Here is a 14,321-nt window from a genome sequence, read left to right as displayed (position 1 = left end):
ATTTAAAATGGTGTCCAAAAAATTAACACGGGAAAAAAAAAGGAATTTTGGAAAAATGAAACCGATTTCATAGGGCCATAATTAAACCTACTTATAACGATATTAAATGTGTGTGTATATCCTGACTCTCTCTGTGCACATTATGAAAGTGTGTGACTAAAAGATCACGATCTCAAATCAAACACACACTTATATTTCTAAATGCCAATGATTCGGTGATGTCTATTAAACATTATTGATTCAAGTTAAAGAATAGACTGTAGCAGTTCACATGTACAGAGCCGCTAGTAATGACATGTTCATGTAACTCGTTGTCTATTCAGAATTGGTGGAGAATCATGATCTCAGTTTGAAAAAAAAAAACATTTGATTCTTTATGTATCCAGAATCTTGCAGCTCTAGTATGAACGATCGTTGAGTGGGACTGTTGTCTTGAAGGACAGGCCGTGTGTGTGTGTGTGTGTGTCTAGTCTTTCACGTGCCCCTCACTGAGCCTCGCTGCTTCATGAGGAGCTGTTGAAAGCTGTAGAGCTCAAACAAAGCGGCGTGTTCATGGCCTGGCCGTATCCCGCCTGAACCCGGTGCCGGTGACCTCCTGCTGACGGACGGGTCAGGTGACCCCGCTGCCCGTCACATGACACGCGCCACGCCGGTGTATTATACACGCTTCATCAGGGAAAAGAACATTTCAATATCCAAAGTGCACGCACACACACACACACACACACACACACACACACACACACACACACACACACACACACACACACACACACACACACACACACACACACACACACACACACACACACACACACACACACACACACACACACACACACACACACACACACACACACACACACACACACACACACACACACTCTCTCTCTCACTCTCACTCTCACTCTCACTCTCTCAGAGAGATCATTTAGGGAAAAACGTATTACAAATGGAGGCTTTATTCTAAAAGTTATTAGCTGCCATCCCACAATGCTCAATAGTGTGCAGCTCTGCTTCTGAACGCGTGGACACTTCTGCTGTCAGCAATGTTCATCTTTGCCTTTATTAAAATGTTTTTACAGTTGGTGGCTGTAGTAGCATGCGTAGTTGACTATTCACTTCCACTTTATTTTACAGTGTCCTTGTTACATATATTACATGTACTTACCATAGTAATAACAGTAAATTATGCATAATTACATGCAAATAACCCTCAACCGTTGATGCATACAGTAGTTGCTTAATATTACTCAGTAAAAGTGCAACCAGCTTCTCTAGCTTGGGGTGATCGGTGACGAGGAAGAGACTGCAGTGTTGGAGATGTGAGGACTACACACGCCAGTCACATGGCCAGTGGTGATCACAGTGATCTCTGAGGAGGAGAACGGGCCGGTCACATGGCCAGTGGTGATCACAGCGATCTCTGAGGAGGAGAACGGGCCGGTCACATGGCCAGTGGTGATCACAGCGATCTCTGAGGAGGAGAACGGGCCGGTCACATGGCCAGTGGTGATCACAGCGATCTCTGAGGAGGAGAACGGGCCGGTCACATGGCCAGTGGTGATCACAGCGATCTCTGAGGAGGAGAACGGGCCGGTCACATGGCCAGTGGTGATCACAGCGATCTCTGAGGAGGAGAACGGGCCGGTCACATGGTCAGTGGTGATCACAGCGATCTCTGAGGAGGAGAACGGGCCGGTCACATGGCCAGTGGTGATCACAGTGATCTCTGAGGAGGAGAACGGGCCGGAAGTGAACCGGTGTACGCTGGGGTCAACGGGCCGGAAGTGAACCGGTGTACGCTGGGGTCAACGGGCCGGAAGTGAACCGGTGTACGCTGTCGTCTGCTGGGGTCATCGGTCCTCCACCTTATCCTCATCAGGGCCTCGGCCGTCTCCAGAGCACGGGCCTTCCCATAACATGTTGTTCTGGAGAAGCCGTTTACAGATTCTGCTGTGGATCGGGTCACATGATTAGTTGTTGAATGGTGTTTGATTTGAATAAGCTTTTATTAAATGTGTGTATGTGCGGTAACATGATTCCTGAGTGGTGTTGCCCCCCCGCCGTCTGTCAGTGTTGTTCATCGAGGGTTAGTGGGTTTATCTGGACCGCACTGCCAACAGCGTTACATGTTCAATACAGTGTGTCCCGAAGCCATCAGATATCAATAATCACGACTCGGCGTCACCCGTATGAATCCGTCAACACGCACTCGTTTGGTCAAGGTCAAGCAAGAGGACGTGCTCCGCGTGTCCTTCCTGCGGGAGCGAGTGTCCTGGAGAAATGTGCAGGTGTGGAGTGAGGAGAGCCTGACATCTGATCATCATGGCTGCAGATATGAGCAGTGTGTGTGTGTTGTCCTCCGTACTGCAGATATGAGCTCTGGTGTGTGTGTGTGTGTGTGTGTGTTTGTGTGTGTTGTCCTCGGCTCGCTGTGACCCTGATCTGGCAGATGTCGATACGGCCTCCGGCTCCTGCGCTCGCATCGAACTACGCTTGGCTTTTTCCACAGCCAGGACTCACGCTTTATGAGTGCGGGACAGGATGTTGTAAAGTTCCCACATTGTCATTGTAAAGTGTGTCCTCTGTGTGGATGTGCAGGGTCGTGTGTATATCCCAGGAGCCTCTGCTTTCGTCACGCCATTGTTCCTGTGGAGGAGGGACTCTTCCGGTGTTTGACCTTTCACAAACGTGTGTGTGTGTGTGTGTGTGTGTGTGTGTGTGTGTGTGTGTGTGTGTGTGTGTGTGTGTGTGTGTGTGTGTGTGTGTGTGTGTGTGTGTGTGTGTGTGTGTGTGTGTGTGTGTGTGTGTGTGTGTGTGTGTGTGTGTGTGTGTGTGTGTGTGTGTGTGTGTGTGTGTGTGTGTGTGTGTGTGTGTGTGTGTGTGTGTGTGTGTGTGTGGTCAGCTAGTCTCGAAGTCATGAGTATTTTTGAGTTTAAATGCAGTCCATTTACTCTTAATTTTGACTTGCATTGGTGCAACTTTTACACCGTTAAATCTTCTTCAGACGACAGCATTATGAACCCCTGTGATGTGAAGAGCTTTTCTTGAAGGTTGCAGTACTAGTCTTACAGTCTTACCATACAGTGGAGAGAACAAGTATTTGATACACCGCCGATTTTGCAGGTTCTCCCACTTACAAAGCATGTAGAAGTCTGTAATGTTTATCATAGGTACTCTTCAACAGTGAGTGACAGAATCTAAAACAAAAATCCAGAAAATCACATTGTATGATTTTTAAGTAATTAATTTGCATTTTATTGCATGACATAAGTATTTGATACATCAGAAAAGCAGAACTTAATATTTGGTGCAGAAACCTTTGTTTGCAGTTACAGAGATCATGTTTCCTGTAGTTCTGGACCAGGTTTGCACACACTGGGGATCCTGGCCCACTCCTCCACACACACCTTCTCCAGATCCTCCAGGTTTTGGGGCTGTCGCTGGGCAATACGGACTCTCAGCTCCTCCACAGATCTTCTATTGGGTTCAGGGCTGGACACTGGCTAGGCCACTCCAGGACCTCGAGATGCTTCTTACGGAGCCACTCCTCAGTTGCCCTGGCTGTGTGTTTCGGGTCGTTGTCCTGCTGGGAGACCCAGACACGACCCATCTTCAGTGCTCTTACTGAGGGAAGGAGGTTGTTGGCCAGATCTGGCGATACACGACCCCTTCCATCCTCCCCTCGATACGGTGCAGTCGTCCGGTCCCCTTTGCAGAGAAGCATCCCCAGAGAATGATGTCCACCTCCATGCTTCACGGTTGGGATGGTGTTCTTGGGGTTGTACTCATCCTTCTTCTTCCAAAAGTTCATTCTTCCCTCAGTATTAAAAATAAACCGCAACAATTGTAGGAAGAGTAAGTAATGAACATTACAGTGTATGTGGTTTAGTGTCGCTGAAACATTATTCACATGAGACTAGTGTGACAGAAGCACACACTGATCTGTGTAAAGTTATATATATACTGTGAACTTTGTTGTCAAGATCATGTAAACCCAGAGACTCCAGAAAGGGACATGCTGTACTTGAACACACACACACACACACACACACACACACACACACACACACACACACACACAGTGTTCGTTGTTTTGGGGCCTCAAGCTAAGTCAGGATCTCAGGCTCACACCCCAACATTACATAACATTTTACTCGGAGTTACACAACAGTAATATTGAATGTAATTAGTGAGACATTTAAAATCTATGTTTATTTTACTTTAAACTGCATAGACATTTTTTTTGGTACTTGCTGCCTTAAGCTTTAAGATATAAACCTTCTTGGTTTTGGATCCATCAAGAGTCTTTTGTTCACTGTCTTCAATATTGAAAACTGCACATCCGTTTACGGCAGCTATGAGACTATAAACTCCTGGTGTTAGCTTGAGCTATTGTGGATCTGATGTTCCTGTTCTCAGATGTGTGTTTGTGATGGTATTCAGTCTTCCAAACACTTATGATGATCATGTTAGATGATAACGGGTGATCGACACCACATGGAATAGTTTGCTCTCAGAGAATCAAGTTATCGCGTTTACAACACGCAAATTCATCCGGAAGATCTGGGAGAAGAATATAAAGTGAAAGTAATATATTTAGTTTCCACACGATGCATTTCTGATGTGAATGAAACGCGGTGTCAAAGTAGAAGTTTTAATTGCCTCTTCCATAGACACCAGTGTGTATGTTTTGCTACGTTTTTATATGAAACGTTGCTGTTGGAAAAGTCCTGCACAGTTGTGATGTGTGACGAGCACTAGCGTGTCCATCTAGCAAAGCCGATGTGTTCGTGTTAGTTCACCGGAAGAGGAAGGCCAGCGCTTACTCAACCTCATGGCGTTCCAAACACACACGACTTTCCTGCATCTTCGGGAAACAAATGTGAAGATTGCTTATTTTAATGAATTCTGGGAGATTTCTGTCCCTCCATTGAAACTCTGACGCTTCAAAACTGTCATTATGAATCATGAATCGAGCGGTTTAAATCTGCTCATCGTTTATAGCAGTCGTGTCTCTGGGATGATTTAGGCTTGTTCACAGTCACATATAAACGGTGATCAGGGAACAGTGTTTGCAGCTTCCTACATGTGGTTCCGGAAGCAATGTGTGATTGAGGTCATCAGCTGATTTAATAGCCCTCAAACCTGCGGGGCCGGCGCGTGCGCGCGTGTGTGCGTGCGCGTGTGTGTGTGTGCGTGTGTGTGTGCGTGCGTGTGTACGTGTGCGTGTGCGTGGTTAACGCTACTGCTCACACACTGACATTAGAGTAATAACCTTTAATGAATGAATTAACGTAATGTATCTCTCCAGGAGCAGGGCTGGAGGTCTGAGCAGGTAATCAGCATGGTATAGTCTTGACATCAGATGTATTCATGCCTGTGTGTGTGTGTGTGTGTGTGTGTGTGATCACAGGAGCCGTTTGAGGACGGGTTTGCTAACGGCGAAGAGCTGACCCCTGCCGAGGAGGCCGCCGCTAAAGAGGCGTCCGAGTCCAAAGGCGTGGTGAAGTTCGGCTGGATCAAAGGAGTGCTGGTAAGGACTCGCCGGGAGATGAGCTAGCCAGTCACAGGTCAGAGGTCAGGCGAGGGATGATGAATGAGGGTCATGTGACTTGAGTGAGGTTTTCCTGCTGTGGGTGATAATTGATCTTTATGAGTTTGCTATATCTGTGCCTGTAGAGACTCACACTAGAGGCTGGATGTTGAACTGTCATGCTGTTGTAATGTTTACTATGCTAATGCTCTCAACAAGCTGTGGCTTTGCTCAGAGCAGATTATGACACGGGAGGGGGTTGAATCCAGTAAACGCTTTACGGTTCACAGATCTGCTCTGCTTCTTGTCTCTTGGTCAATATTTTGACAGGTCTTCCTCGTCCTTGAAGTTGTCCTCATTTTCACCTTCCCAGTCTTAACATTTGACACCAAACAGCTTCTCATAGTGTCGACAAGTGAAAACTCATTTTCATCCAAAGTGTCTTTCAAACCACGGCAGGAATTCATTCAGTGTTTGAAAGCGGTGTGTGTTTGGAGGACGTTCGGGTTCTCCCGCAGCCTTTGCGGTGTAATGTCCGTTACCTCAGGAAAAAATAAACTCTTCCCTCAATTACAATAAGAAAAGCAAAGCGTAAAGCTCTCACAGTGCCAGGACAGGTAATGAACCGTACAGTACATGCGGTTTAGTGTCGCTTAAACATTATTCACATGAGACTAGTGTGACCGAAGCACACACTGATCTGTGTAAAGTTATATATAATCTGTGAACTTTCTGTCAAGACCTTGTAACCCCGAGACTCCAGAAAGGGACATGCTGTACTTGAACACACACACACACAAGAATTACAGTAATAATCTTTAAATTGAATAAAGCGTAACCAGAAGTGTATCCCCCTAGAACAGCAGTTACGCCACTAAAGCTAGTTTAGATGCTTTACAGATCATATAAACAAGTCGAGTCACCTTTATGTCTATAGTGCTTTATACAATACACACAGTTTCTAAGCAGCTTCACACAGATAACAGGAAAATACTGCATTTAATCTGAAGTCCGTTCAGTGTGGATTCAGTTCTGTTGTAAAGATCATCAATTATTAAATGAGTTAATTTCGTCTATAAAGCAGTTCTGCACAAACGATGTGATCGCTCAGATCAGTGATACGACTGAACATTACAGGGTTAAGGCCATTGCACACTGAGTCCGAAATTTTCATATGCGTTTTTTCGTATATTCGTGATTCGGTGGCTCTGAATTGTCAAAGCACCATTCAAACTGCTTGTTACGGATGCGAAAAACGCAAAAAATCGAACCCGTTTCGATTTTTTTTATGACGGACGAAAGTTTCGGAGGCAGTGTGCAAGCGTGATTGACATAACGTGAGGTCGTATTTATTTTTTAACATGTGAAAATTTCGGATGCGAATTTCGGACTCAGTGTGCAATGGCCTTTAGTTCACCCAAACATGTAAACTCTGTCAGTAATTACTCATAAAATGAAGATATTAGTGATTAAATCGGTCTCACTCCTCCATAGGCTTCTGATGTAATTGAAACTTGCCGGCCCAGAAAGTTAGTAAAGACAATGTTTAAAATAGTCCAAGTGACTACAGCGGCTCAACCTGAAGTTTATCAAGCGACCGGAATACTTTCTGTGTGCAAAAATAACAACTTTATTGAACTCTTGATGTTCTCCGTGTGGGCCTCGAGTGAGTTCAGAGAACTGAGAAGAGGACAGAGTTACTGACACCGGTTCGGGTGAACTAACGCCACCATGACTTCTCTGCTGAAGCCTCTGGAGCTCTGCCAGGTTTCTGGAGTAATGGACATGCTGTCTATAGGCTTCAGCCCACCGCTGTCCTTCAAACACGGATGGGTTCCTGCCCAGAGGTCAGAGGTCACTGGTCCCGCTGAAGGTTTGAGAAGCGGCTTTGGTCGTTGATGTTCTTGTCAGCATGAGTCTAAACTGCATCCTTCCTCTGTGCAGGTGCGCTGCATGTTAAACATATGGGGTGTGATGCTCTTCATTCGAATGACATGGATCGTGGGCCAGGCTGGAATTGGTAGGTTTGACTTTGGTCGGCCGTGTGAATTAGCACTTCAATTCACAAGCAAACTCTTGTTTCCATCGAGCTGCAGTCATTTGTCATGCACATGCTGAATGTCGCTGTGAGGCGCTGGGAGTTTACACGCGCGGCTCGTGTGTAGTGCTGTGTTTGAGGAACCACGAGGCGCAGAGATGCTCACTGCCGTTTCACATTTCTGTTTCCACAGCGTACTCCTGCATCATTGTTATAATGGCAACGGTTGTGACTACCATCACCGGCTGCTCGACGTCTGCCATCGCGACCAATGGCTTTGTACGAGGAGGTAATCTATAAAAGATGAAATGTGCATTGACACTGTTATAACACAGGGAATGGTCTTTGCTTGGATAAAGTCATTCACCATGTGCAGAATGGTCATTTGGTGTCTGATCAAATATACACCTCAAGCAGGAACACATCTAATCAATCATGACACAATGTGTGTTTAATGCATATATTGCTGTAAACATCCAGTAAAGCTGCTCGACTCTGGTTAAATTGAGAATCACAATTTTTTAGTTTCAAACAGAGATCACAATTGTCCCACGATTCTGAACAGATAACTGAACAAAATATCATGTGACCGACTAGAGGTTTACTAATCATTTACATCATTATGGAAATAGTGTTGCATTAAGCTCATCTTCAGACAGGTGAGTCCTCTCTGCACTCAACATAAACTATATACTGGAAAAGAGACTTTTGGACTTTTGCAGTGTTTTGTCATTTTGTTCTTTGGGGTCTGGAGTAATATGTTCAATAAGAGATAGTTATGATTGTTGACTCATAACCTGCAGCTTTTCTCTCTCTCTCACAATTGCGAGTTTACAGAGTTGTCTCAGAGTTGCAAGGTATAAACTCGTAATTGCGAGAAATAAACTAGCAATTCTGACTTGATGACATGCAATTGGGAGATCTATAAAGTCAGAATTGTGATTTATATAAACTCATAATGCTGAGGAAAAAAGTCCTTAGACTTGAACTTTATAACTCGCAATTCTGACTTTATATCTCCCAATTCTGTGAAGTCAAGTCATCTTCATTTATTTAGCGCTTTTAACAATGTAGATTGTTTCAAAGCTGTCCTTAATTTAAGGTAACAGATTGTTTTGTCTTTATAGCGGTTCTTGAATAATGTTATTTTCCAGCTAAAGTTTTGATTGATTCACTTCCGTCGAAAGGATAATTAGTTATTAAATTAGGGGCCGCTAAGACGACACCGTTCTCTCTACACAGACTTTAAACTGAACCTGTGAGAAACACTGATGGCGCTCACGTGCGCATTAAGAATAAATTCTATAGTTATGTGCGTTTGAATATATGTGCGCATGTTTGTAATTCTCTACAAACCAAGCCTTAACAAACTACTTTTATTACTTCTAATTTTATTTTATTTTATCACTATGGGGAGATACGCAAATTTTCCACAACGCTTTATCTGTAGAGTGGTAAAGGGATCCTCCATAGGGAGAGGCTAGTCGGCACTTCAGCACTGCGTTGTCATCGGGTCCAGGCGAAGGTCCTTCGTCAGATCTGGATACGGCCTGGATCCGGCAGGCTGCGGGAAAACCTCGGGATAAACAGAGAGACTAATATTAGCGTAGATGCCATTCTTCTTATGATGTAACGAGTACATCAGGATTTATGGGAAGTGTTCCCAGTTCCGGCTGACCTAATCTATGCAGCCTAACATTGAGTTATAGAAGTCTATAATGTGTTATGTGTATGCTAGGCCAAAGAGATGTGTCTTTAATCTAGATTTGAACTGACAGAGTGTGTCTGCTTCCCGGACAATGGTAGGAAGACTGTTCCAGAGTTTTGGTGCTAAATAGGAAAAGGATCTACCGCCAGCAGTCGATTTTGATATTCTAGGTATTATTAACTGGCCGGAATTTTGAGATCGCAGTAGAGGTGAAGGACTACAGTGCGTTAAGAGCTCGCTCAAGTACTGCGGAGCTAAACCATTTAGTGCTTTGTAAGTGATCAGCAATATTTTAAAGTTTATACGATGTTTAATAGGCAGCCAATGCAGTGTTGACAGAACGGGGCTAATATGGTCATACTTCCTGGTTCTGGTAAGAACTCGAGCTGCTGCATTTTGAACTAGCTGTAGTTTGTTTGTTAAGCGTGCAGGGCAACCACCCAGTAGAGCATTACAATAATCTAGCCTTGAGGTCATGAACGCATGAACTAATTGTTCCGCATTTGTCATTGAGAGCATATGACGTAATTTAGATATATTTCTAAGATGGAAAAATGCGGTTTTACAGATACTAGACACGTGACTTTCAAATGAAAGATTGGTATCAAAGAGCACACCCAGGTTCCTAACCGACGACGAAGACTTAACAGAGCAGCCATCAAGTGTTAGACAGTACTCTAGGTTATTACGTGTAAAAGTTTTTTGTCCAATAATTAGAATCTCTGTTTTTTCTGAATTTAGTTGTAGGAAATTACTAGTCATCCAGTTTTTTATATCAGCTATGCATTCCGTTAATTTTGTGAATTGGTAGGTTTCGTTAGGTTTTGAAGAAATATACAGCTGAGTATCGTCGGCATAACAGTGAAAGCTAATTCCATGTTTCCTAATGATATCTCCTAATGGTAGCATATACAGAGTGAACAGCAGCGGTCCTAGTACTGAGCCTTGTGGTACGCCATACTGAACTTGTGATTGATAAGACATCTCTTCATTTACTGCTACAAACTGATAACGGTCAGATAAGTATGATTTAAACCATGCTAGTGCAATTCCACTAATGCCAACATAATGTTCGAGTCTATTTAAAAGGATGTTGTGGTCAATGGTGTCAAATGCAGCACTAAGATCAAGTAATACTAATAGAGAGATACAAAATCCGGACTGGAAATCCTTGCAGATATCATTTCTTTCTAGAAAGGAACACAGTTGTGAGGATACTGCTTTTTCTAGTATCTTTGACTGAAAAGGCAGATTCGAGATCGGCCTGTAATTGACTAATTTTTTTCAAGTTGCGTTTTTTTAACAAGTGGTTTAATCATAGCCAGCTTAAAGGTTTTTGGTACGTATCCTAGAGACAAAGACGAATTAATGATATTAAGAAGAGGATCTATGACATCTGGAAGCATCTCTTTCAGCAGCTTAGTCGGTATAGGGTATAACATGCACGTTGTTGATTTTGATGATTTGACGAGTTTGCAAAATTCTTCCTCTCCTATAGCAATGAATGAATCAAATTTTCCCTCAGGGAGACTACAATGCACTTCCTGATGCGATACTGTATTAGACGGTTGCATAGTTATAATTTTGTCCCTGATATTATCGATCTTATAAGTGAAGAAGTTCATAAAGTCATTACTGCTGTGTTGCTTGGAAACTTCTGGGCTTGAAGCTTTCTTTTTCGTTAGTTTAGCCACTGTTTCAAATAAATACCTAGGATTATGTTTATTTTCTTCTAATAGGGTTGAAAAATAAGCAGATCTAGCAGCTTTTAAAGCCTCTCTGTAAGCAATCGAGCTCTCCTTCCATGAAATCCGAAACACCTCTAGTTTTGTTTTCTTCCAGTTGCGCTCCATTTTTCTGGCTGCTCTCTTAAGGGCCTGAGTGTGCTCGTTGTGCCACGGCGTTGGACTATGTTCTTTAATCTTCTTTAAGCGCAGCGGAGCAACTGTCTAAAGTGCTGGAAAAGAGAGAGTTAAAAGTTTCTGTTGCAATATCAAGTTCTTCTAAGCTATCCGGGATGCTGAGATGATGAAACTGATTAGGAAGATTATTGATAAAGCAATCTTTAGTGGCAGAAGTGATCGGTCTAACATATTTATAACACGGAGTCGGCTTTGCAGCCTTGGCTAAATGTAATTTACACGAGACTAGATAGTGATCTGAGATGTCATCGCTCTGCTGCAGTATTTCAACGGCATCAACATCTATTCCATGTGATAGTATTAGATCTAGAGTATGATTACGACAATGAGTCGGTCCTGACACGTGTTGTCTAACTCCAATTGAGTTTACAATGTCTTTAAATGCCAATCCCAATGCATCTTTTTCATTATCTACATGTATATTAAAATCACCAACAATTAGTACTTTATCTGCAGCCAATACTAATTCTGATAGAAAGTCCGCAAATTCTTTGATAAAGTCTGTATGGTACCCTGGTGGCCTGTATACAGTAGCCAGCACAAGTCTCACACGTGATTTATCGTTTACACTATAATTCTTTTGAAGTGTTGGTGCTTAATGTAAAAATATATATTTAAAACTAGATTTCTTGGTGGTTTATATAAATAAATTACAGTTTCAGACGAGGTTCATGTTTATAAGCATAATCTTGTGGGGTTGACTCATTTAAAGCAATGTAATCAGAACTGAGGTGTTTATTTATTTTTTGGGTGCGTAGTCTTTTTTTGAACTCTGGCTAATTGTCTCTTATCTAATTATTTCCACTAAGGCGTGTTCTCGTCTGAGTGCACGAGTGTGACGCATCTAACCGCTCTGGCATTAAACACATGGAAGATGAAGGCACGCGGCATTACGCTTCTAGTTCTCACAGCTGGTGGGGAAATTCAATAGTGTTTTGAGATCTCTGTGTTTTCTCTCAGGTGATGGAGCAGTTCACGGGCAGTCGGCAGGTCAGAAATGGATAGTTGACCCACTCTTTAGGCCTCAGTCTGTGAGACGGGGTTGATGGCACTAGATAACATTTTTGTTTTTAGTGTGGAAGCGAAATCAATATTTTTCCATGAGCTCCTCGGGCATTAGTTCTGAACCCAGTCATGGGAGAGTGTGTATTTGTAGGATTGGGTTTGTTTGAGATGCTCATGGATATTTAGCTGTCGCTGCCACTCTTTCCGGATAATTTACATTTTCCCACACTCACAGGACATTATATATTTACTACTTGACATATTTCCCTTTTCAGCATTGCATGCAGGTTTTTTAATAGTGTGACAATGCTTCGTCACTGCGGCGAGTAGCCGTTAATCTGAGATTAGGCCTAATCGTCCCTGGTATTCCAGTAATTTATTACCCACATTTTCACACTGGAAATCACATTTCCTGCCTTTTAATTTTTTAGGATATTGGTATCACTAGTTATATTGTTTTTATTTGAGTTCTCATGGTACAGTTTTGCCATGTCTGTTTATTATATTGCGTTTTTAAGGGCCATGATTTGCTTATTTGTATGATATATGGCAACCCCTCACTGGAGCTTTAATGAAGAGACGAGAGAGTTCAGAGAGTAGCAGGAGAGCAGCGGTATGCAAACTGAACAGAGTCTGCCATCAGTGAAATTATGTAATAAGGTCGATTAAATTGCACAACTTATAACCGCATTATTATTTTACTCAAGCCCAGTGGAGACTGAGACTCAGCCTTTTATATTCGCTCTTTTGCATCATTAAAATCTGTGATTATCAGCTGGTTCCGATCAGTGTCCGATCCTTTAGAGTTATACATTATTTAAGGCTGTTTTCTATTCATTAAAATATTGATAAGAACTGCTGTTGTCAAGTAAGCGTCATTCAAATACTGTGTCCCCCGCTGCAAGCCTGTGCGCTCTCTAAACCGTTCGGGTGCTGCTCTGGCCTTTTTTAAAAGAGATTAAAAGAAACATCTTTAGACTTGGTTTTAATATGGCAGGTTTTTTAAGCATAGCTGAGAGTACTGCACTGTTATTGGTAACTGAACCCAGTATGATCTTATCCACAGGGGTACGTGCTGAGCCCCTTCCTCTTCTGAGTATATACTCATCATTCAGGCACACGGGGAATTGGTCTGCCACTGCTACGTTGACGACACACACAGCTCTACTTTTCATTCCTGCTTGCCAGTAGTAAAATGATCCTGAGTTACTCAAATGTTTATTCAGAATACTCTCTAAATGCAGTTGTCACAAAGAAAAAAGAAACACCAGGGGAGGACTAGAATTAGTTAATGATTTGAGTTTTGTGAAAGTCTGCAGCAATTTACAGAAGTCATATGATGCTGGATAAAATAATATCAAATAAATAATTAAATGTGTTAGTAAGTAATATCCCCTTTGGAAAACATGTGGGTCCTAGCACTGAACTTAAAGGGATAGTTCACCCAAACATGTAAACTCTGCCAGTAATTACTCTCCCTCATGTTGTGTGCAAACTGCCATTAGTCTGCCATTAGTGCAATTATGTAATAAGGTCGTTTAAATTGCACACACCTTTTATTCCACTATAATCATAACCGCATTATTATAGTGGAATAAAGTCGTTAATTTTATTTGTTTTTTGCGCTCAAAGTATTCTCGTCGCTTGATAAACGTATGGTTGAGCCGCTGTAGTCACTTGGACTATTTTAACGATGTCTTTAATAACTTTCTGGGCCGGCAAGTTTCAATCCCTTAAGAAGCCTATGGAGGAGTGAGACAGCTCTCAGATTTAATCACAAATATCTTCATTTTATGAGTAATTACTGACAGAGTTTACATGTTTGGGTGAACTAGCTCTCAGATTTCATCAAAAACTTCTTCATTTGTGTTCTGAAGATGAAGGAAAGTCTTACGGGGTTGAACAACACGAGGGAGAGGAATTACTGACAGAGTTTACATGTTTGGGTGAAATAACCCTTTAATGACTATATGCAAATGTTTGTTCTAACCTGTTCATCAGCGGTGGGGAACTCAAGTCAAATATGACTTTACTCGAGTCGCAAATTTAAGGACTTGAGACTTGCTTGACTAAATGGAAATGTCTTGACTTTGACTTGAGATCCTATGA

At 42.6% G+C, this 14,321-nt stretch overlaps 1 protein-coding gene across 2 annotated transcripts in view; it reads left to right on the top strand.

The window, feature by feature from the left end:
• The window catches only part of slc12a2 (solute carrier family 12 member 2), an 82,871-nt gene that overhangs the window by 36,007 nt on the left and 32,543 nt on the right, over positions 1-14,321 (top strand). For both annotated transcript variants that reach the window (XM_079599020.1, XM_079599019.1), the window contains exons 2-4: positions 5,420-5,539; positions 7,484-7,559; positions 7,771-7,866. In XM_079599020.1, the coding sequence (XP_079455146.1) occupies positions 5,420-5,539; positions 7,484-7,559; positions 7,771-7,866 (292 nt within the window). The remainder of the gene's footprint in view (positions 1-5,419; positions 5,540-7,483; positions 7,560-7,770; positions 7,867-14,321) is intronic.

Source organism: Phoxinus phoxinus (genome assembly GCF_949152265.1).
Source record: "Phoxinus phoxinus genome assembly, chromosome: 23".
NCBI classification, from domain to species: Eukaryota; Metazoa; Chordata; class Actinopteri; order Cypriniformes; family Leuciscidae; genus Phoxinus; species Phoxinus phoxinus.
Note: the sequence above shows the minus strand (reverse complement) of the source record. Positions and strands in the feature narration are given on the sequence as shown.